Source organism: Exophiala bonariae, assembly GCF_035927105.1.
Source record: "Exophiala bonariae strain CCFEE 5792 chromosome Unknown scaffold_29, whole genome shotgun sequence".
NCBI classification, from domain to species: domain Eukaryota; kingdom Fungi; phylum Ascomycota; class Eurotiomycetes; order Chaetothyriales; family Herpotrichiellaceae; genus Exophiala; species Exophiala bonariae.
Genome location: NW_027042504.1, coordinates 47,724 through 69,655, shown reverse-complemented (window position 1 = coordinate 69,655; position 21,932 = coordinate 47,724). Strand labels below are relative to the sequence as shown.

Here is a 21,932-nt window from a genome sequence, read left to right as displayed (position 1 = left end):
AGAAATGATTTGCCTGCTGATTTTGATGGCTCTATAAATGGGTTTGTTTACCTGCGCCAGGCGTTGGCACCTCATGGTTCTCTGATTGACAAAGTGCTCTCTGTTAAATACAAATGGTGGGGAAGCCTCAAAAGATTTACTGATTTTTGCAATACAACACAACTCGAAACGTGACGAGGCCCGCCCAGCTTACGTATACCGACTTACTGCCCGTTCGACCTCTTGTGCAGAAGGAAGAAGTTGAACTTGGCTGAACTCGCGCATCCTTCTTCTACATACTGAACCTCAAGCCGCCTCTTCACAATGGCTGCACCAGGCAAATCCGGTACCAACGGAGGAGACATCACAGGCCCTGGAGATGGCTCCTTTCCCCTGGCGGCCCAAATTCCGTTGGAAGACTTTCAACTGCCCAGTTTCCCTGAGGAAGCAAATAGATTAAGGGAGCTTACCTTGACCGCAGACATCAAGATGGACGAATATCAAACCCTGGTGGGACCACAACTCACCGATGCTGTCCGTGGCCAACAACCCTTACCCAATCTACCCAAGTCCATCACTCACCTAACACTGGAACTCTTCGGCCTAGGCTTCCCAGGCAACCCACCCTTCCTCACCCGCCTCGCCAGATCCCTTCCAAACCTCCGCAGCGTGACCTTCTTCAGCTGCCTGATCGACGGCATCAACGAAGACTCACGAAAGGACGCCGAGAAATTCTTCGGGGTCGCCACGCACCTTCAAGAGCTCCACATCATCGACTCCTTCGCCAGGCCGGGCTTCTTCAAGAAAATCGGCGACATCTTCTCCACCCGCTCCAAACCCAGCGACTCCACCACGGCTAGCGAAGGCCTTAAAGTCGTCGACGCGAGCTACACGTTCCGTGGCCACGAAGACAGCGACTTCCTGGCGCGGATCCAAGGCGAGGAACTCAGCGGGCTGATCGTGCCCGGGATCGTCGGCGCAAGCTTCTCCTTCGTGCCCGTGACCGAAGACGAGCTGGCCGAGAGCACGAAAGACGCCGACGGCGAAGAGGTGAAAGAGAAGCCCGCGGAGGGCGTCCTACCGTTCGCCAGCGATGGACGCGCGCCCACGGCCGCGAAGAAGCGCTTCGAGAACCTCAGCGCCGACGGCGCCCTCTCGTCCCTCCGCGTGCTGAATCTCAGCATGTGGACGCTCACCGCTGCTGAAGTGGGACACCTCCTGTACGCGAGTGCGGGCGGCGGGGCAGGGAACCTCGTCGACTTGACGGCCAGCGTGCTGCTCGAGGACGGCTGGTTCGACGCATTGGTCGAAGGGTTGGCGTACAAAGGCGTGGGCGCTGCGTTGGAGGGCATTGAGATCGTCGGCGTCCCCGTCCAAGGAAAACAGGAGGGTGAGGACTGGCAGCACGGCGCGATCAAACTCGTTGAGCTGGATGACCTCAAGAAGCTGGAAGCTGCGGCCCCTAACCTGGCGAAGCTCGAGATGAATGTCCTCAAGGTCAAGAGTGGGCCGAAGGCTGTGTTTGGGCGGGATGAGGCTGGGAAGTGGGTAAAGCTAAGTTAAGTTGGTCAGTTCACTCGAGGGGAACTACGGGTGGTGAGATAGCTGTGGATCGGGCTATGATGTATACAGTCCGGGCTCGGGATATATTAAATGAGAAATGAAGATGGGGAGATAGATAGGCTTTTTACGACGAATGAATCTATGCCATGAAATCACGTTGAGGTCCATGCCTCGAGTTCAAGTCTGAAGAGAAAAATTCATGTTCATTGAGCTTTCAGCTCGACCACCAGCGGTGTCCTAGCCGACATTTTCCTGTATTGCTATCAGCACCCACTCCTTGCAGGCATAAAGCGATAGCCATGGTGGACGAATGCTGTTCACCGGCAGTATGCAGAGTTCGAGACGCTTGGTTTGGTCTCCAAGTCGTTGGGGTATTGGCGAGCGACCGAGATTGAAGTTGCAGTGATGATGCTGGCGGATGTCGAGGGCATAAACCAGGAATTCCCATCGATGGTTACAGGGCGACCGTCATCTGGGCGGCGTTGGGCATCATCTCATCTCATCTCACTTGCGGTTGATGGATGCGACCGGTGTCTGGCAGCCACACTTGTACTCAGCAAAGTAGTTACCGCAGTAGATACATTTCTCTTGGTCGACTGGTTGCGAAGGCATGATGGCGCTTTGGAGGCTTGTGTGTCTTGACTGTTCGGGGGTATGAGTCCAGTGGCAGAGTGCAATTTGAGCGCCCACCTCGAAGGCAGGGAATGTTGGATTCGGATTTATTTTTAGTAAGGCGGTTGACGGATTTGAATAGGATCTTTTCGATGTTCGGGCCAAACTGTATGAATTCGAATAGTAGTCAAAGGATATGTCAGAAGCAGTATAAGTGAGAGAAGAGGAAGGAGTTGTCGACGATATTGACGGGGGCTGCGTTTGGTCGCCGAGCTGAGTGCTTCCATTTATTATGCTCGGCGTGAACGACCATAATGACACATCCATCATGATGAATGAGACAGGCGAACGGTTTGCAGAGCCCCTTTCCCCCCTTATTCCTTCACAGCCTCTGTTTTCCCTGTGATGGTGCTTGTTGTGCCGGCAAATGACAAGCAGCTATTGAATTTGGACATAGTTCATTGACAACGGGCCGAGGTGACAAGAGATAAGGGTGCACGTTGGGTGATTCTTGTTGTCTCAAGGTGATTGTAACCATGAGTGAAGCTAGGAGTCTTGGAAGTGGTGAAGACTATCGTTGATATTTGTCCTCGAGTGACAAAAAGCGGGTGGAAAGTCAATGCTGCTTCTTCACAAGAGCTTATGGTGTGAAGAATGGTCGGCAGAAGCAGGCTGATCCTAAACAGCGAAAGGGTGGGAATCATACACCATTCTGTCATTGCTGGCTGGGGAGAGCTCAGCATGAGACTTTCCTTCCGAGGTCCGAACAAGTACTGGAGATGTTTGACAAACAAGAGGAAGAAAGTTGCATTCGATGGGGCTTTTCGGCCGTTGGACAGAGCAACAAACGGTAGCAAACCGATAATGCTTCTGTCGAGCTACACAGGATCATTAATGTAAGGTGTCACAGTCAAACCCTCCCTTTCATCACTCAGTGTCATTCCTTTTTGTTTAGGTTTCTTTGCATCTGTTTCCAAATTTGAATGTACGAGTATGCTAATAGCCCGTTCTGGAATATTCGGTCACTCGATGCGGTGTCACATTGCCCTGACCCCCTAAGCTCTTGTTGGTCGACAAGTCTTGTTCCCGAATAAATGAATCTGCTTGACTGAATATTGTCTCCTCTGACGTAAGTTGTGCAACATACTTCACCAGCGACATTAGTATGCTCAGCCAGGGTGATCCTCATACCAAGCACATGGTAGGATCCTCCAAATCGACCCGTGTCTCAAAAGATCAAAACCTTGGGCCTTGAGTATCAAAGCAGTCGATCCGGTGACAATGCATCGATTCTAAATGCTGGAGGCCATGTACTCAGGCCCAAAATCTCGGCGAGGCCGTGTACTTATTCTGACCAATCATTGCATTAGCTTTTCTGACATTCCATGCAGTGGAACGAACCGGATAACTAAGAACACGCATGGTAGTATTCCAGAAAGATCGAGATTTCTGAGAGACCAGGCACCAACAACCATTTTCCGATAGGATCTATCAATTGGCTGCGAATGATTGAAATCACAATCTTGTCCGCTGGGGCCGGAAAGTAGATGAAGCAACAATCATGATTTCCCGAGCAGCCACGACTGCGAGCACACCACCGGCCACTGGCACTGCCGTTTAACATCCTAGGCCTCAGATCACTGTAGAAGAATGCTGGCAGAAGTACGAAGACTGAAAAGTCAGTCCGCACTCACGGTGATTCGTTTCTCCGGCCTCAACTGGTCGTAAATATGGCAACTTGACCAGTTCCTAGGTCTGGGATTTCTACCATAGAAGTGTGAATTGCAACACATGGAACACAAATGACCGAAAACAGCATTCACAATTCCTTGAAATGGCCGAGAAACTCAAGATTCATTCCCCAACATCTTCTATTCACGGATGAATGAGTTCCGGAGACAGGGCTGGACGACTGGAGATGGCGAAGTCGCGTAGAACTGCGGCAGAGTTGTGCACAACAGTGGTGAACAAATTTGACTTGTGCAGCTGGTAGCTTGGGATAACACCCCTCACCAATGAAAGATGCCTGCACCCCCTGGTAGGAGCTCGCCGATTTCTCCTTTCTTCAGGTGGTCCTGGGGCAGCGAGCTTGCTTTTTCGGGAAGTAACACGGCGATAAAGCGAGATATTCTAGGCCAGGTCTTCACAGTGATTAGAAAGCTGGAGACCGTAGGTCAACGAGGTCGAGGAGCAGCACGTAAGCTCCCTAGGGACGTTCTGGAGCCGATGGGAGCCTCGGTATCAAAATGGCGCCGCTTTAATTTCTTTTGATGCCGTTTTCAACTACCTGGACATCCAGCTGGCCCTGCACCTCTTTACAACTCATGTCCTGCAGTCCTATGTCAACCCCCCAGAGTCCCATACACACGGTCACACTTTCAGTTGTGGCAAGTGGAGGAATATGATGCCCCAGTACGCATCAGGGACTGCGCAATATACTCAACCGTCACCAAGAACCAGCCTGTCAGATTATTCCCAGATTGAAATTGCGTGCGTCAACTGTGCAGAGACAAAGACCAGATGTGACCGGCAGTATCCTTGCGGACGATGTCGTATGAAGCACTTGAGCTGTATCACGCGGCAGCCGAGACGGAAAAGGCTTTTCAGGAGAAAAGTTTCCCGCTCGGCTCAGATCTTGGTAGATGATCATGCCCAACAGTCTCAAGTAAATAGTGACTTCACAGCTGAAGGATTCTTGGAAAACCAGGACTTCTACGACTCGCGTCAGGGATTAGATTCCACCGAGCAAATGGACCTGATTTTTACCGAAGATACTAGCCTTAACTCCTTGAGAGGTGTTCCTGATGGCCAACGGCTGACTGTGGCTGATATGCAACTCGAGCAACCCAGGTATGGCATAATCGATTCCACGGATCCGACGCTACTTCAAGGAGTCGTGAACGACCCTCTCCAACATGCGGAACTTCATCCTGAACATTTTGATCCGCATATATTCGATGGCAGGCAGTCATCCAGCTTAATGGACCCTGTTGGAAGAGTCGCGGCTGGCGCAGTACTTGGACGGGGTCAGCAACGAGTACAGAGCTTCCACGGGCTCCAATATAACGAGACCTCCCCTGCATATCCAGGTCGAGGTGATCTCGAGCAGATCTATGAAGAAGATAAGATTGCACTGGCTTTAGATTGGGATCACTGGGCGATATGCCGTTGTCTTCCACCGCCTACAGCTGCTCCTGAGGATCGAAAGAAGTCATCGATCATGACCCTCGAGCAAAATTTCGCACTCCCGGGACCTTGGACCAGCCTAAAAGGCAGCCGGAGAGGAGTGCAGTTTGCGCCCGCCGAACGTTTTGTAAACGTGGAGCTGACCGAAACAACTCGAGAATGGCTCTTGATGATTGCACAAGGCTTCATGCGCGTTGCCATGGAGGTTCACGGCTTGACGATTGCTCCTCCATCTCCAGAGTCGCCTGGTATGGATGAATTCAGTAATATGGGAGGTTTCATACGATTGCCACCATCTGAAGCGCTTCATAGATACCTCGAGACGGTATTGACGATCTACGAGCCATTTTACCCACTTGTTCCAGCACGAATTCTGGAACCCAATCAATTGGCCGGGGCTCAAAATGGCCGAGGATCCAATTTATTACTCTTTTTGATGTTCGCCTTGGGATCAATGCTGGATCCTGCGATAAAAGCACGACGATTTTCTACAGCTTTGACTGAAATCTGCAGGCACTCGATCCACGATATACTCGAAAAAGATTCAGGTGCCCCTGGAAGTGGACTTCTATTCTATTGCTCATTGATTTTCATCATAAAAAGCTCTTTCAGTGGTGACAAAGCACACATGAATATTGCAGTGGCTCATAGGCATATGTACCTGACCTTAATGAGGTCGGCTGGACATTTCAAGAAACCATATCGTCAATTACAGGCACTCATCCTCGAGCACGACGGCCTCGGAAAGTTTTGGCAGACTTGGCTTGAAAAAGAGAGTGCTGCGAGACTTGCATACGGTTGGGTTATGCTAGAAACGGAGATAAGCCTGTTCTACGACTGTCGCCCGATTCTAGATACTTCGGAACTCGAAGTACCGTTGCCTTCCAGTGAGGAACTATGGCTCGCTTCGAATCCTGAAGAATGGCGTCAAAACTTGTGTAAAGAAGGCTCATTCGGTGACTGGCAGGTCTGTTTGGATGCACAGCCAGATCACTCGCTTCGGAGCCTATTTCAACTTTTGATGAATGACGAACTAGACCAACTGGATTTCCAGCCGACAATCTTACATTTGAGGCTACTGTTATACCCGCTCCACGTCCTTGTGGCGGAACTGGGTCAGCTTTTGGACAGCGGCTTAGTATCTTTGCAGTCTCAATGGTTCTCCAGTACCACCATGCAAAGTTCATCAGTGCTCCGTTATGAGGAGATACGTCAGCTCTTGCAAGCATGGCTTGGTGCCTTTCATCGATCAAGTGGACATGGTGCTCGATATCGTGCAATGAAAAGTGCCGCCTTGACACTCTTTCATCTTATCAGCCTCAACCTATCTACCGCCTTCAGCAAACTGGAGCGTATCGCTCGGGAGGGTTATGACGTCTTTGAGTCTCAATCAAGCACAGATTTGGCTTCAAAATGGATCCGCGCCCCCGAACATGCCATTGTGCATTGCGGCCAAGTTTTCCGGTTATCTAGAGAAATGGACCAAGGAATATGCCCCATTTGGAGTGCGGCAGCCATATATCGCGCTACTCTGATACTATGGTCGATAAGCCTGTTAAAGGCAAATTCTGCAATGGGGCAAGAGACCATCAGATTCCCGCAAAACCACGGGAAAGAACTTGTGATTGATGAGGTATTGTTTCAGGACGATGAGGTTCAACGATATCTTCGACGAGGAAATGCCAGGCCCATGCTTACCACCGACGACGGACGGTTGATTTCACTGGATAACCCTGGAGAACTATTGCATTTGGGTATCACCACAGTAACTCGGCATTGCTTGGCAACATCTTTCTCCGCTGGAGTTAGGTTCAAGCTGGAGAAGATGTCCAAGCTTTGGGAACCAAAAGATCGGTCTATTTTCAACCAAGGGTCACTTGTAGGGGCATGATTATCATCGATTGTGAAAATCCATCAGATGGAACTATTACTAGACTTTCTCCAAGATAGCAATGTGCAACTTTGTCTGTTCAAGCTATCTCGATCTGCATCTCCGTTTTATGGTAAGTCTATAGGTCGAGGCCTTCGAACCAACAAAAGAAGCATTGGTTGCACCTGTGACCCCGCCGACCTATTCCAGGCTCGATCTATTTGATATCACCGGACTTGATCCGCAGTCGATGCCCAAACTTGTGGATCGCCGCAACGGCGAGTACACTGACCCCGACCAACGCGGCTTGGGTGCCGAAGCTTTTGTCGTAGCCGATCGCCGCGCCCCATGGTTGCTGATAATAGCCAACGCTAAAACCTCCAGCCACACGAATGAAAGAGATCCATCCAGCTATTTCGGCGGACGCGGTTGGATATGAGTCAACGGCATATGCAAACGTGGTCACTGACAGAATAACTAGACCACATGTATGCATCCCCCAGCCCGCGATAAGTACCCCGACATTGAGATGTTGTTGCAAACCTAAGCCTAGAAGGACAAGTCCCACGATCATAAGGATGGCGGCAATGTATGCCATCCACAAACGGACCTCGGGCTCGAAGATACCCTTATGACGGCGAATGTATCTTCTAGCCAACGAATCGTTGGCGAAGTGGCCGAACAGCTCCCCAATCAGGATGCCGACAACAGGTGTGAAGTACAAGAATCCGAGTTGTTTGAAATTATAGCCATATCCCCCAAATTGGACGGGTGTGGCAAATAGGATGGCAGTGCTCACGTTGATACCTATCGCCCAGCCAAAGCAAATGAAACTACACGTGTCAGTAAGTTTGTTTCGATGTGAGCCCAAGGATTAAGTACTTACTAGTTGAAGAAAATGACAAGTAAGACAGGTTTCAAGATTGTTCTTGCAAAGGTGGTAATGGAATGACGCAAAGTGTAAAAGTGTTGGTGGTGTCGGATCTGCCACATACCAACGACTCGAGACAGACGATCAAAAATGCCGGAACCACGATGTGGCTGTAGCTCATCTGCCACGTCTCGATTGTACCAGCTTTCGTCCAGAAACAAGACGCAGCATATGAGGAAAGCAGCCTGCATCGCAAGACCGAGCCACAAAACAGGTCGCCATTCCCCAAGACCTGCAAGCATGAAGTTTCCGAACAGCGGACCCAAGTATGGTGAAGCTATGAAAAGAGCTGTCCATATACCGATCTTTCGAGCCCGCTCGTGGAAGAAGAAGATGTCACGAATGAAACCGATGGCAATGCTGGGAGGTGCATTGGAGAATATGCCCTGGACAACACGAAGAGGGTAGTACTCGTTCCAGCCGGGACACAGGGCGACACCAAGATTGAGGAAGACGGAAATGAAAGCCGTCCAAAAGATTGTGGGTGCGCGTCCCCACCACGTAGACAGAGGCACATAGAACAATGCTCCGACGCCCCTTGAAAGCTGTCAGTACGATGTAATTGGGATTTACGCGGGCCATACTTACAAGAGAAGGATGTTGAGTGTGTTTGCATGGTTGACTGTATTTGGATTCATGTTCCACTCGATGCCTTGGGCAACAATTAAGGATGTACAGCTTCCAGAGACGGCGTCGGCCACGAAGGCGCCATAGGCGAGCGTGAAGAGGATAGCATGTTTCTTCGAAGAGGACCAAAGCAATGGATCTTCAGGATTGCCTGATGGTTGAGGTAGTAACACAGTCTGAAGATGATCAGTCAGTTTTAGCTTTCTCAAGGATGACATGGATCGCTGAAGGGAAAGGATCCTCATACATGGCCGTCTTTCGCCAAAATGAGCTGATGTTCATTCTTGAGGCCAGCGTCAAGGAGAATCCCTCCGTCCACCTTCGCAACTGAGGGTAGGGCGGAGTAGACCTGCAGACCTTCCTCTACGTGCAGTGCCTCTAGAGCTGGTTTTGATGCTTGTGTCATGTTGAGGAGGGGGATAAGATGGCGAATTGTTCGGTAGTTGATCCATCGTTGGACTATTTATCGTCAGGGGAGGGCGCCGGACCAACCACTTCCCCGTGGGTATCCCAGGCAAGTCTGGAGCTAGATCATCTCCTACGAGTACTCACCTTTCAATTGAAAAGGCTCGTGTACATTCCCCAATACCTGGAGAACCAAGGGTCTAGATCAGTTCTACCTAGAAGTCCGTCGGTGAACAGGATCTGACCTCCGGACATTGCACCGGACAACCCCATCCCAGGTCCGAGAACATGAAAAGAGTCCGGAGGCGTTAAACTCTATATTGCACCACCAATGGCGTGGGGACAGCAGGTTCATCAAGATCGGATCATTGGGTTCGGAATTGGACTCTCGACATCGTCGTGTTAATATGTTGGATGGATCCAAACCATGATGGGCCACATGGATGCCCAAGAAATGCGACAGAATTGCAGGGGCACTATAGTCTTGCCACCCCATAGACCTTCGGAGGCAGAGTCCGAATGCTCTACATCGAGCTGGAGGTGTATTGTTACACTTGTTACCACAGTCCTGAAGGGATCCATCAAACTCTCCATGAGCTGGGCTTGTTCAGCCAAAAATTTCATCCTGCCATTGCGACCGCCTTTCAAGATCGCGACATCTGAATACTCACAGCTAGACCAGGGCCGTTATCTCACACCCCACCCCATCCCCTTAGTATTCTACATTTGTTCTCCACGAAGTACACAATGTCTATCGACAAAGAAGAAAATTCTACGCATCAATCTCATGTCGTGTAAGACCTTTAGACTCAGTAGCGGAGACTCAGTGCTGACACTTATCCTAGCGACCAGACCAGCCGGATGGAGACTCGCAACGGAGTTGCACAATATCTGCCAGATATTGACACGGATGTCTTCATCGTTGGAGCTGGCGTGACCGGACTGACTGTTGCAGCTCTGCTGGCTGCTGCTGGCGTACGAGCGTACACAATCGCGAAGCACAGTGGAACAGCGCCGTCGCCACGTGCTCATGTCACTAACCAACGAACTATGGAAGTGTTTCGTGACATGGGCATCGAAGAAGCTGTGCGGCAGGTTTCAACACCATTGCCACTTCTTGGGAATGGAGTTATATGTACTAGTCTTACAGGTCTGGAGCTAGGCAGATATAGCTGCTACGGTGCTGGGCCCCATCAGCTTTCCGATTTTGCACAGGCTAGCCCTTCGGAGATGGTGAACTCTCCGCAACACGTTCTCGAGCAGGTTCTCTTGACTCATGCTCGAGAGAAAGGCGCCAAGATCAATTTCTCCCATGAACTGGTCGGTATTGAGCAAAGTGAGTCAGGTGTGGTGGGCAAAGTTCGAGAACGACAGACTGGAGCTCGGTACACCGTTCGCGCAAAATATGCGATCGGAGCTGATGGTGGGAGATCGCTTGTTGCGGAGAGATTTGGTTTCGGGTTTGAAGGCCAACCTGGTCTTATGAATATGCTGACTTCGTGGCTCGAAGCCGATGTCACAGAATATACTGCATACCGACCATCGTGTATTTACATGATTGCTCAACCTGGAAACGCCTTCTGGGTCGGATCAGGAACTTTAGTCGCGGTCAAGCCTTATACCGAATGGTTACTGAATCGTCAATACAATTCTGAAGCAGAGATAGATACCTCAGACGACGCCGTCATCGCGTATGCGCGAAAAACATTAGGAATCCCCAACCTGAAAATCAAAGTCAAGGACACAAGTCGATGGCAAGTCAACAATGTGTACGCAACTGAGAATTGCCGCGGACGCATCTTTTTGGCCGGCGATGCTGCCCATCGCCACCCTCCTGCGAGCGGACTTGGAAGCAATACTTGTGTCCAAGACGCTTACAATTTAGCATGGAAGTTGGCACTTGTCGTATCAAACAAGGCTGACAGCAGTCTTCTAGAGAGCTACAACCAAGAACGACAACCGATCGCGAAACAGATTGTGGGCCATGCGATCCAAACTCTATACAATTTCGCCAAAGTGCCCGAAGCTCTGGGATTCCAGCAAGGTCAATCAATAGAAGAAGGCTACAAGTCACTTGAAGATCTATTCTCCGATGTTCCAGGCGCGGAGCAGCGGCGCACTCTACTGAGAGAGGCCATTGATCTGCAAAACCGACGATCTAATGCTTTAGGCCTGCACCTAGGTCAACGCTACACAGATTCCAGTGCAATTGTTGACGACGGTACTCCTTTTCCTGAACACAGACGTGACCCAGTGCTCAACTACGAGCCCACAACACATCCAGGAGCCTATCTGCCGCATGCATGGATCGAGGTCAAGACGCGCCGCATGTCGACGCTAGATATCTTGGAGCACGGACATTTTGGCCTCATCATTGGTATTGGTGGAGACCCTTTCATTAACGCAGCAGAAGCTGTCGGTCATGAGCTGGGTGTAAAGCTTCCTGTGTACAAGCTTGGATATCGCTGTCCCTACGATGACGTACTTGGCGAGTGGCATGCTGCTCGCGGTGAGCTCGGCGATCAAGGTGCGCTCCTGGTTCGCCCGGACCGTCATATTGCGTGGCGGACAACTAGTCGTCCTGATGATCCGGAGGACGCATTGCGTAGGGCCCTTCGTCATGTACTTGGGTTGGACTTACGACGTGAACAGCAACTTGAATGAGATTGTAGAAGATACAGTCCAAATGATAAAAGGTCTTGGGTGGTTCGGTGGGCAATCTAAGTCAGAGAATAAATACTTGCGCCCCTGATACATCCACAAATGAACAGTCATAACCTAAACTATCTGCTATTTCACTTCCTCGCCCCCTCTTCTCGTCTCCTTTCCCTCCAGTCACCACCGCCACCTTCTCTGCATATTGGAAAATACTGCCTGGTCATCCAGCTATGACTGATGTTCTCGGTACTGTGATAGCAGTGCCTTGCCATAGTCATTTCCCTGGGGTGTTCTCACCAAAGTATGAATATGAAACGGCAAAGGTAGTGCATTGTTCAGAAAAACGCCAGAATGGTGATCAAACTCGACCATGACCACAGGCGAGTGTATCTTGTAGTAGAAGCCGTCCTCACGATTGAGAGCCCCAATCCAGCAAAAGTAGGTTTCGGTCCAATAGGCTTGGGCCTCTTTCATCTTTGCTGCGAGAGCTCTATCGGGCAGGTAATTGACGCTCAGGGTAATCAGGCGCCTAACCAGATCCTGTTGTGGTATTGATAGGATACTGACCTTGACGCCTTCATATGGGATGACACGATTGTCATGAAAAGCACCGCCCAGGTGACGCTGATCGGCCGGATGGTATCGCCCCTCTGGATATTCCGGTCCTTGAAGCTGCTTGTATACTCGTACTTGATCAATTGCTACCTTAGGATCGACCCCTTCCGCGATTGAATTGATCAGGGCAAGAGCAGTTTGTTCTTGGTCTGTGAACAGCTCGGTTCCAGCATATGGTCCGTCATCAATGACGTTGGGTTCGGCACCCATAAAGACAGGCGTCACTACCATCTGAGTCTTGAGCACGAAACAATTCATGTCGAAGTGGTGGCCGAAGATCTGCCATCCCCATGGCTCTGTCTCGGAAGGCGCACCAAAGATGGTGATGTTGTACGAACGCACGTTGAGCACCTTCTCGCCATTGACTATTTGGCCAAGATAGTGGTTGACTTTCATGCACCCGTACGCTTTTTGATATCCGGCTTCGGACAAACTGGCGCGCATCAAGCCGTGTGCCGCCTCGACGAAGGCATCTGATGACTCTTCTAACCGGACGCCGTGGCGCGAGATGTAGATCTCCGGGTTCATCCATGCGCGCCATTCGGGGGAGTCAATAGCCGTGATCTGTAGACTCTGACGCTGCTGGGGATTCGCCGCAGAAATTAGTCGTTTGGCTGCTCGTACCATTTCTGCGGTAGGCGCGCCGTGGTCTTCGTTGAGTCTTGCCAGGTGATGTACATTGGGTATTAAACATCCATCAGTTGTGATGCCCTTGTATGGTTCTTCGTATAAACGTTGCCATGTCTTCCGCCAGTTCGCCACGAATGGCTCAGCACATCGCTGTTCCGCCCATTGGTACGCATCTGACTGTGTAAGCTCAAGGCTTCTGGCACAGTCAGCAGGAGGTATGAAGTCTCGCCAGTTTGTTGATTTCAAAGTGATTTTCTCCATCCCTTGTCTTGCCGTGAATCGTCAGGGCAACTCAAGTTGGTAGAAATGATGTGTAGATGTGCACAATACTTGCTTCAAACGTCAAGCAACTAGATGATGCTGCCGCACGTAGCCAAGTAACTCAACATATGACGCGGCACTAAGCCTTGATAGCAACGCGATGTGCACCCGTATAATCCTTCGCTTTGCAGAGATCATGGCCGGAAAACCTCCGGAAAGGACCGACGAATTCCTCAGGTAAGGATTTAGCATGGGATGAGAGACAGCACTGGCAACCAACCCACGGAGTGGGGCGATATGCAGACTTGCTTCGGAGCCCGTCACGCCTGTCCCCATTCCCCTGCGAATCCGATAGTGCTAGATTCTGCCCCACAGTAGATGCTCTACAACAATCTCAGACAGCTCAAGTGAACAGAGCAATCGAGAAAAGGCCTTTCAAGCCTCTAATTAGCTACTTCGAATGTCTCTGATGCATTCTTACGCCCCACTAAGGTGCTCTGGACCCTTTTAAAAAGTATACCGGTCAGGGTCAGAAACATACTCAACCACGGCAGCCTAATGAAAATGGAAAAGGCCGACACTCTATGATCAGGATGGACTAGCATTTTCAGTACCAGCATTCCTTAGGATCTATGTCTACGGTAACAAAACCTAGTTTCATCACGCTAGAAGTGAACGCAACAAGTAAGTTGCCAATGCGTGCCTCAGAATGCAGGGCGATTCAATGCATCAGTGGCCGTTTGAGCTTCGTCTTCCAGGATATTCCACCGTTCAGACGAGCGGCATCTGAGCTCAAATGGGAACTCATGAGGTTCTGTGTTCATACCTCGAACATCTACACATGGTGGTTAGTAAGGAGCGTGATTTGAGAAGTGTATATACAACTTACAGTCATAATCCGGAGGAGTGATTTCCTTTCCGGTGTCCGGGTCGATGCTCTTACTGATGTTGCAAGCCCAGCCAACTCGTGCAACGATGATATTCAGGCTTCTTTCCGCAATATGAGCGCCTGGACAAAGGCGACGTCCAAATCCGAACACCGAATAGTTGTTCATATTGGGATACTGGGTGAGTGGCTCTCGATATGTCGGGAATGTTGGATCGAGCCATCTGTTGGGATTGAATTTGTAAGGATCAGGATACAATTCTGGGTCGTGATGTATGGCCCTATGTAATTGTCAGAAATCGGTGTACACAAGAAAGCCATGAATAAGTCTTAACCATAGATTTGGGTGAATCATGCTTCCTTTTGGAATAAAGAAACCGTTGTAAATGTCATCAGCTGTAGTTTTGTGCGGAATGCCTAGAAAGGCACAGTTAGCATCGAACAACACGCCAGCATAAATATTGGCCCACGCCCGCATCACGTACCACCAGCGGTCACTGGCCTCATTCTTGCCACTTCCTTGACGACTGCTCTAACAGTTGGCAGCTGTGGTAAGTCATCGAAAACTGGGAGGCGATCCGAACCCACGACACGATCAAGCTCCTCTTGCATAAGAACAAGCCATTCTGGGTTAAGCACCATCAGTAGCACCCAACTCATGGCCAAAGACGCTGTGGTCGAAGCAGCGGCCGAATATAAACCCCCGAGGACATATGTACCCTGGAGGTCTGAAAGGCCGAACTTTTCCTTGTTCTTCAACCACATTCGGGTGAAGCTTGGTCCAGCCTCACCTTTTTCAACCTCTCTTTCCACATTATTGACTAGACCACTGAAAAGCGACACTTCGCGTTTGCGGTGCGCAGCGGCCTCTTTTTTGAATGGAGCTAGCCACGTAGGTACCCAAAGTAGCACTGGGAGCAGATCAACCAGATACTGACCAGGGGCGGACACTCGCTCAACGTTGAGTTGATTTTCGTACACCAGTCGGACAATATCTTCCTCTCCTGTTTCAATTCTCGCACCATAGGTGAGACGCAGGATTAGAGCTGATGCATACCGCTGGAAGAGAGTTCTATATCTCTTCGGCTGCCGTACCAGGTCACGGACGAGACGAGCAGACTCCTGCATCTGAAGGGGTTGGTAAGATGTAGCTGCTTTGACCTGAGTGACATGATGCTGAAGTTTGCGGACCCGACGCCACTCATCTGATATTACAAGTCAATGTTAGTAGAGCGAGGATGCGAATTGAAGTTGGTTGAAGACATACCGCCATAAGGTAAGAAGAGAGCTTTCTTGTTGTCGCTCAACAGTTGTGAGCCCATGGGCAGCTGTTCGCGGGAGCTGTAAATGTCTCCCCTCTCACGGAGAAGGTCATTGGCAATCTTCTCAGTCCCAACCACGACATTCACTTTCCCGAACGCTTTGTACTGGTATATATGCCCAAATTCTTCACCCCATTCTGTAAATTTGAACCAGAAGTAACCTCTTTCGCCTTTCTTCAAGTCATTGGCGCTGCCCACAATTGGTTTCCCTTGGTATCTATTGTCAGCAAAAATGCAATATGGCATTAAGTCAGATTCACCTTTAGGGCCAGGGAGCGGCTTCGCGCCTTTGGGAATTGAGTACTTTGTTAGCCGATAAATCTGTACAGTAGCAATGACGAACGCAATTGCAGCAAGACTAAGGAGAGACAACATCCTTTAGCGATATAATGAGTTGATCTACCACGAACATCGATCTAACAGTACGGGAGCCTTGCGACAACATGGAGGTATATTAATCATGAGCTGCCAAGTCACAGCATGAATGTTACCGGCTGGCGTGAACCCTTGAGCCTAACAGGCAGGTTGTGTCGAGAAGGTCGGCATTTGGAATCGCTCGGAGCTCATTTGGGGACAACTCCGGACGAGGTCTAGTTAGTTAGACATTGCACCTCGGTGATCCAATGCTTAAACCCCCAGTCTTTCCGAAAGCTAAGGGAGGGGGGCTGGATTGATGTCCGATACTTAGGCCCGGACAGTGGCGCAACAGCCTCATGCAGTTCGTGATTAAAGTTAGTGGGCTACATGCATTCTCTCCCATAGCCAGGTGTCAGGGGCCGTGTCAAGGCTGTGTGCTTTCAGCTAGACCATTAACCGGCAATCAAATATTGCATGTAGGTAGAAACGTGGTGTTCATCGCATGCTATCGGAAGAGCATTTTGCCATGTCTGCTAAAGCCTATCGACTGGACTAATTGTTGGTATGGATTAAATAGCTGCGTAGGTGGAGATTTGTCTTCTCAACGATAAAACATATTACATGAGCTCATGTACATCCCACGCATAACTATACACCGAAACTAGAGGATACCCTTGCACCAAGAAGCGACGATTTGTATTGTCTACATTCAATCTGAGGGCTTAACACCGTTGCTGACCACACCATTCTTTGTAGAGCCTTTCTCCTCGGTAAGGGGTCGCGTCTCGTGCAGCCTCTCATTGCGAGGCAAGATGCCGGCATTTTCGAAGGCTCTCAGCGTCTCGATCCAGCATTCGTACGAGTCCCAGTATCCAGAGTAGCCAAACCTACGTGCCTTGGACATAGATGACAATGTCGGCCATGATTTCCCGACCGACCAATCGAAGAAGAACCAAGTTCCCCAGTCGAACGCTTCCTTATTGCCTCCATACTTGTCGCAAACTCGATTCCATATTTCCTTCTTGTCAGCTGCCCAGTCTTCCATGCGAAATGAGTGTGCCATCTTCTCTTTGTCCCCCATGACCTCCCATTCAGTTTGGTCCGGAATCTAAAGTGAGGGTTCAGCCACTACTACGTTTGTGTCTTTGAAGCTCAGGATATCCGGAAGAAACTTACCTCCATGCCAAAGTACTTCCCAATACGCCTGAAAAGATATCTCCAGATGTAAGTGTCGCCATTTACAGAGTTGAAGGCTTCGTTCTTCGTGTGCTCCTGTGTGGTTGCCCATACTGATAGATCGGCGATAGCCGGTGCATATGAGCAGTCATCTACGGCGTTGTAGAAGTATTTGTTGCCAGGAAACTTTGGAACTTGACCCATTTCTCGAGATATCAGCAAATAAAGTGCAAGAGTTATGGCCTCAGACATTCCGTTTTCTGTTTGTGGGAGGCTCCACGTCAGAATACAGGACATTTCATCGCGTTGGAAATTCTACTCACTACCAGGAGTGAAACCGATGATGCCGTTGGGTCGAATGATGCTGTATGCCCAGTTGCGGTTCTTTTGCAAGTTGAACATGAAATCTTCTTGCGCGTAGTAGAAGTTCAGCCCCTGATCCTCATATCGGGGCAGATCTTCTGTCATCGGACAAAAGACAGGCCCAAGGTGAGGGCCGTAGTGCTGTAGATCAAGATCAGTAAGCGTCACCTGGACGTATTGGGCAGGATGTCCATTTACCTTTCCTCCTGTCTGGAGGCATATGCGCTGCAAATTTTGACCGGCTACCTTATCTATGGCGACAAGAAATGTCTCAAAGAGTGGGACATTGTAGTCACGGAGCTTTGTAAAATCATCGGTGTGAACATAGGAGGTGTAGTAGGCATGCGTGACTGTTTCACAGCTTCGAGACAATTTCGAGATGACTGTGTCGACTGGCTCGAGGAAATCCACCGCCAGAAATTCGACGCGTGGATCTTGCCAGTAGTTCTTGAGCGGACTTCGCGACGTCACCACGATTTTGGACCACTCTTCCTTTGGTTGACGAATGAGATGCTCAACAATTGCGTTGCCACTGATACCGTTGCAGCCTGTCACGAAGGCAACTTTGGGATTTTGGAGAGGCATGATTGAAGAAGATGAAACTTATGAAAATTGTCGCAACTGTCTGAAGGTAAAGATTGGCCGTGATTTATCTGTGCAGCTCCATCTCCGAGCCATGTGCCCCGTCCAAGTTCTATCGGAGTTGAGCCAATCCAAATTGGTAGGCAACTAATTGCATGATTGAACTCGTTTTCGGACGTGGGGCCCCAGGGTTGCGGGTTGGGGTAGCCCCGATACCATGTGCTTGCAGGGGCTAGCTGTCATTCACATGGTTGCGGGGAGTCGTTATACGATGTTAATTTGACACCTGCTTTGTTCAGAGGCCACAAGTCCCCTTTGTTGATGGTATGTATATCCTAGGGAGAGCATGCAGCGCAAAGAAATGTTGGGGGGTTTCGTCGAGACATGTGTAGTAGATATTCAATAATCACCCAGATGTTTTCAAGGACTCTGAAGTAGACTTATGTGAGTGAGTCCTACGCTACAGTTACGAACGAGTAACTAATGCGATACAGCATCTAGCCATTACATTATTTTTATTTAGCATTCAAGTCAACCCTTTAAGGCTGCCCGAATTTCTGCTCCCAGCTGGCCCACCTCGAAAGGCCCGATCGTAGGGCGATCAGCCCACTCGGCCAACTGGGTTACCATGTCTACAACCGCCTTGACACCATCAATCGAGTTTCCAATGCCTAAAGTGGCCTTTATATGACTTTTCGTCTGCCGAGAGGCTCCCAAGGCCATAATAGCTGTAGCAATGACCAAGTGCGACTCTCGGGGCTCGAATACCTCTTCGTTTGCCTTTGCGATAAGATATCCCCATGTAACCACGGTTGAGGTCGTGACTAAATTCAGCGTATCGATTAGTCTATCGTAGCTTCCCGGTATCCTCCATCTCACTTAAGGAGGGAAGTGGCTAGGCGACACACTCACTTAGATCTGTGAAATAGCTGTCCATCAAGGCGAAGATGTCTGAATTGCCTACCCCACGGTAGATCCTCGCACGAAGCTCAATCCCCTTCCGCACGTCGTCCTCGGTGATGATCTTTTTCCGAAGACTCTTAGTCGAAGCATAGACCGCGCCTTTGCGTTGAATCACTCCAATCATGCCATAGCAAGCCGGCATGCATGTTGGTAGACCCAAGTAGGGGAATATTATCGTGATGGCTTCGCGAAACCACAGAAACAAATACTCAGACTCCTCGGGCGTCGCGTTCAATGTCAGATCGTCGAAAAACCGACCAACGACGTCTGCGCGGCCAACGGCACAGCACGCCGCGGCCTTTCATAGTTAGCAAGAGTATTCCAGTCTATGGGAAGTAAAGGACTTCTCGCAGACAATCAGAGTATTGGCAATATTCTTTAATTCCGGCTGCGCAGAAGCCAAGCGGGATGCGAGGCCGAGAAAGAAATCTCTCTCATATGGCTTTGAACCAGGCTTAACGTTAGTTGAGACATACTTTTTGTCCCACTGAGACATGAAGTCGTCTGTATCCCACGTCGCCATGATCGTAGGATCCAAACGAATTGCAAAGCCTCTTAACAGTGCTGGACCAAGGAAGGATAGTGCTAGACCAGAGATCTTACTGCGAGGAGAGATTTGATCAATGAACCGATCATATCAAGCTAGAACGAGTGCGAACTACTGGACCAGCAATGATGCCCAGAGCAAATGAGAATATTGTACTTCCGGGACCAATGAAGGCCTGGGAGTAGCCACAGAAGCCAGATTTCGGACATCGGGATGGTGGGCGGACATCATTGGGGATCCCGACGTGGTACTCCGGACAGCCTTCGCAGCACTTGCCATCGACATCGGTTAGTAGACACCACCATTCCAAACCCAGTGGATCCTATCGCCAGCAGGCATGTTTAGTCATCCTGGCTTTGACCATGTTAATGACGAATCTATGCTGGATGCTCATGGTATATGGAAGCGAGTATCCTTGACCTAGCATAGCAGTCAACAACGCACCCGACGCCATTTACTATGCTGACATCAAATCTCTCAGGCAGTGTCCTACTGATCCTCCCAATATTAGGATTCGTCGGGCATCTCATATACAATAAATATGCATACGGCATCTCCAGTATCCCCGGCCCATTCTTCGCGGCGTACACAGATCTCTCGAGATTCCTTGTCGTTTGGGGACGCCGTCCCGAACGTAGACACGTGGAGCTTCACAAGAGATACGGTCCATTGGTGAGATTGGGCCCGAATTGTGTCTCTGTGTCGGATCCAGCAGCTATCAAGACCATCTACGGGCTGGCGTCGGGATATGTTAAGGTAGGCCCTACGCAGAGAAGGCTACAGCCTAGCCTCTCAAGACATTTGTCGAAGATGACCAAAGGGAGACGTTGGCTAACTACCTCCTACGAAGGAAAACAGTCTTCTTTCTATACTGTCCAACAACAGGCTGTATCTCGAGATGGACATCTATTGCAGGGCATGTTCAACACCACGGACGAACAGTACCATGCTATGCTGAGACGAGCCGTGAACAACGCATATGCAATGAGTACACTCGTGCAATTCGAGCCATTGGTAGACTCGACAACGACCGAGTTTTTCAAACAACTCACACGTCGCTATGCCGATAGGTCAGACCAGATCTGTGACTTGGGCGAGTGGCTACAATTCTACGCTTTCGATGTGATCGGAGAGCTCACTTTCTCCAAGAGATTGGGTTTTGTCGAGCATGGCACTGATGTGGACGACATCATCAGCAATTTGGAAAGTGCTCTAGGGTATTTCGCTGTGGTGAGATTACCCTTGCTTGCTTGCGATGATACACTGGGAGTGGCTTATGGCTTATGGCTTATGGGCCTACCACTAGAATCACATACTCACTCACACGTTCACCACAGATCGGTCAAATCCCCATGCTCGACAAACTGCTAATGAAGAACCCCATTCGGATGTATCTCAGCCGGTGGGGAGTCATCAACGCGACATCTCCCGTAGCAGTGTTCGCGAAGAGCCGCATGTCCAGCCGTCTCACGGGGCTGGAAGAGAAGCCACCGGGAACACCTTGGACGAAATCCAGTACCGACACGAGCACGCGAAGAAGAGACTTCCTCTCCCGCTTCCTCGAAGCCGGCGACAAAGACCCGGCATTCATGACACCGGAGCGAGTCCTGTCCCTGACGTCCGCCAACGTCTTTGCAGGGTCCGACACGACGGCCATCACGCTGCGGGCCATCTTCTACTATCTCCTCAAGAACCTTCACACACTTGGCGCGCTGCGTAAGGAGATCGCACAGGCAGAGACAGACGGTGTGTTCACACGCGACGACAAGCTCGTCCGATGGGCGGAGGCCAATTCGCTACCGTACCTCGGTGCCGTGATCAAGGAGTCGCTGCGCATCCACCCGGCCGCGGGTCTGCCACTTGAGCGCGTCGTTCCCCACGGCGGTGCAACCATTTGTGGGCGATTCTTTCCCGCGGGCACGATCGTGGGGTGCAGTGCGTGGACGATCCACCGAGACCGCGGGGTCTTTGGTGAGGATGTCGATGTCTTCAGGCCCGAGCGCTGGTTGGAAGACCCTGTTCGCGCCGCCGAGATGAACCAGGTGCTGTTCTCCTTCGGTGCGGGCGCAAGAACCTGTGCTGGCAAGAACATCAGCTACCTGGAGATGTACAAATTGGTGCCTGCGATGCTCAGGACCTTTGACGTAAGTGGCCCCCTGTTTTGGTGAACTCAGGCTGACCTGCTATAGATTCAACTTGCCTATCCTGAACGCGAATGGAAGCTGGACAATAGATGGTTCGTGAAGCAGAGCGAATTCTACGTTCGGCTGACCACGAGAGGCACCAGAAGATGAAAAACATCTTGGGACGGAAGGCTCTTGATATTGTGCTAGATAGCGCTTCAATTCTATCATAGCATTTCCGTGTACAAACATGCTCTCAGACTGCAATTTGAGAGC

General features: G+C 50.3%; 9 protein-coding genes across 9 annotated transcripts; 4 read left to right on the top strand and 5 right to left on the bottom strand.

Moving 5' to 3' along the window:
* Positions 1–303: 303 nt before the first annotated feature.
* On the top strand, positions 304–1,542 carry LTR84_007342 (uncharacterized protein; the record flags this gene model as incomplete). The annotated part of the gene is made up of 1 exon (XM_064850895.1): positions 304–1,542. One exon carries the CDS (start codon positions 304–306, stop codon positions 1,540–1,542), a length of 1,239 nt encoding a protein of 412 aa, XP_064702164.1.
* A 3,159-nt stretch (positions 1,543–4,701) lies between these two features.
* On the top strand, positions 4,702–7,231 carry LTR84_007341 (uncharacterized protein; the record flags this gene model as incomplete). Its single annotated transcript, XM_064850894.1, has 2 exons — positions 4,702–4,792; positions 4,839–7,231. The coding sequence occupies 2 exons, from the start codon at positions 4,702–4,704 to the stop codon at positions 7,229–7,231; spliced, it is 2,484 nt and encodes an 827-aa protein (XP_064702163.1).
* Positions 7,232–7,427: 196 nt separating this feature from the next.
* Positions 7,428–9,174, bottom strand: LTR84_007340 (uncharacterized protein; the record flags this gene model as incomplete). Its single annotated transcript, XM_064850893.1, has 4 exons — positions 7,428–8,043; positions 8,097–8,678; positions 8,730–8,944; positions 9,016–9,174. The coding sequence occupies 4 exons, from the start codon at positions 9,172–9,174 to the stop codon at positions 7,428–7,430; spliced, it is 1,572 nt and encodes a 523-aa protein (XP_064702162.1).
* A 746-nt stretch (positions 9,175–9,920) lies between these two features.
* On the top strand, positions 9,921–11,837 carry LTR84_007339 (uncharacterized protein; the record flags this gene model as incomplete). The annotated part of the gene is made up of 2 exons (XM_064850892.1): positions 9,921–9,967; positions 10,019–11,837. 2 exons carry the CDS (start codon positions 9,921–9,923, stop codon positions 11,835–11,837), a joined length of 1,866 nt encoding a protein of 621 aa, XP_064702161.1.
* A 222-nt stretch (positions 11,838–12,059) lies between these two features.
* On the bottom strand, positions 12,060–15,920 carry LTR84_007338 (uncharacterized protein; the record flags this gene model as incomplete). The annotated part of the gene is made up of 9 exons (XM_064850891.1): positions 12,060–13,272; positions 13,879–13,892; positions 13,978–13,988; positions 14,164–14,172; positions 14,227–14,504; positions 14,559–14,640; positions 14,709–15,428; positions 15,491–15,754; positions 15,806–15,920. 9 exons carry the CDS (start codon positions 15,918–15,920, stop codon positions 12,060–12,062), a joined length of 2,706 nt encoding a protein of 901 aa, XP_064702160.1.
* Positions 15,921–16,611: 691 nt separating this feature from the next.
* Positions 16,612–17,282, bottom strand: LTR84_007337 (uncharacterized protein; the record flags this gene model as incomplete). The annotated part of the gene is made up of 2 exons (XM_064850890.1): positions 16,612–17,010; positions 17,079–17,282. The coding sequence occupies 2 exons, from the start codon at positions 17,280–17,282 to the stop codon at positions 16,612–16,614; spliced, it is 603 nt and encodes a 200-aa protein (XP_064702159.1).
* Positions 17,283–17,393: 111 nt separating this feature from the next.
* On the bottom strand, positions 17,394–18,026 carry LTR84_007336 (uncharacterized protein; the record flags this gene model as incomplete). Its single annotated transcript, XM_064850889.1, has 1 exon — positions 17,394–18,026. The coding sequence occupies one exon, from the start codon at positions 18,024–18,026 to the stop codon at positions 17,394–17,396; it is 633 nt and encodes a 210-aa protein (XP_064702158.1).
* A 528-nt stretch (positions 18,027–18,554) lies between these two features.
* LTR84_007335 (uncharacterized protein) lies at positions 18,555–19,509 on the bottom strand (the record flags this gene model as incomplete). Its single annotated transcript, XM_064850888.1, has 3 exons — positions 18,555–18,847; positions 18,936–19,284; positions 19,342–19,509. The coding sequence occupies 3 exons, from the start codon at positions 19,507–19,509 to the stop codon at positions 18,555–18,557; spliced, it is 810 nt and encodes a 269-aa protein (XP_064702157.1).
* Positions 19,510–19,870: 361 nt separating this feature from the next.
* On the top strand, positions 19,871–21,827 carry LTR84_007334 (uncharacterized protein; the record flags this gene model as incomplete). Its single annotated transcript, XM_064850887.1, has 4 exons — positions 19,871–19,928; positions 20,015–20,763; positions 20,871–21,677; positions 21,723–21,827. 4 exons carry the CDS (start codon positions 19,871–19,873, stop codon positions 21,825–21,827), a joined length of 1,719 nt encoding a protein of 572 aa, XP_064702156.1.
* Positions 21,828–21,932: the final 105 nt, after the last annotated feature.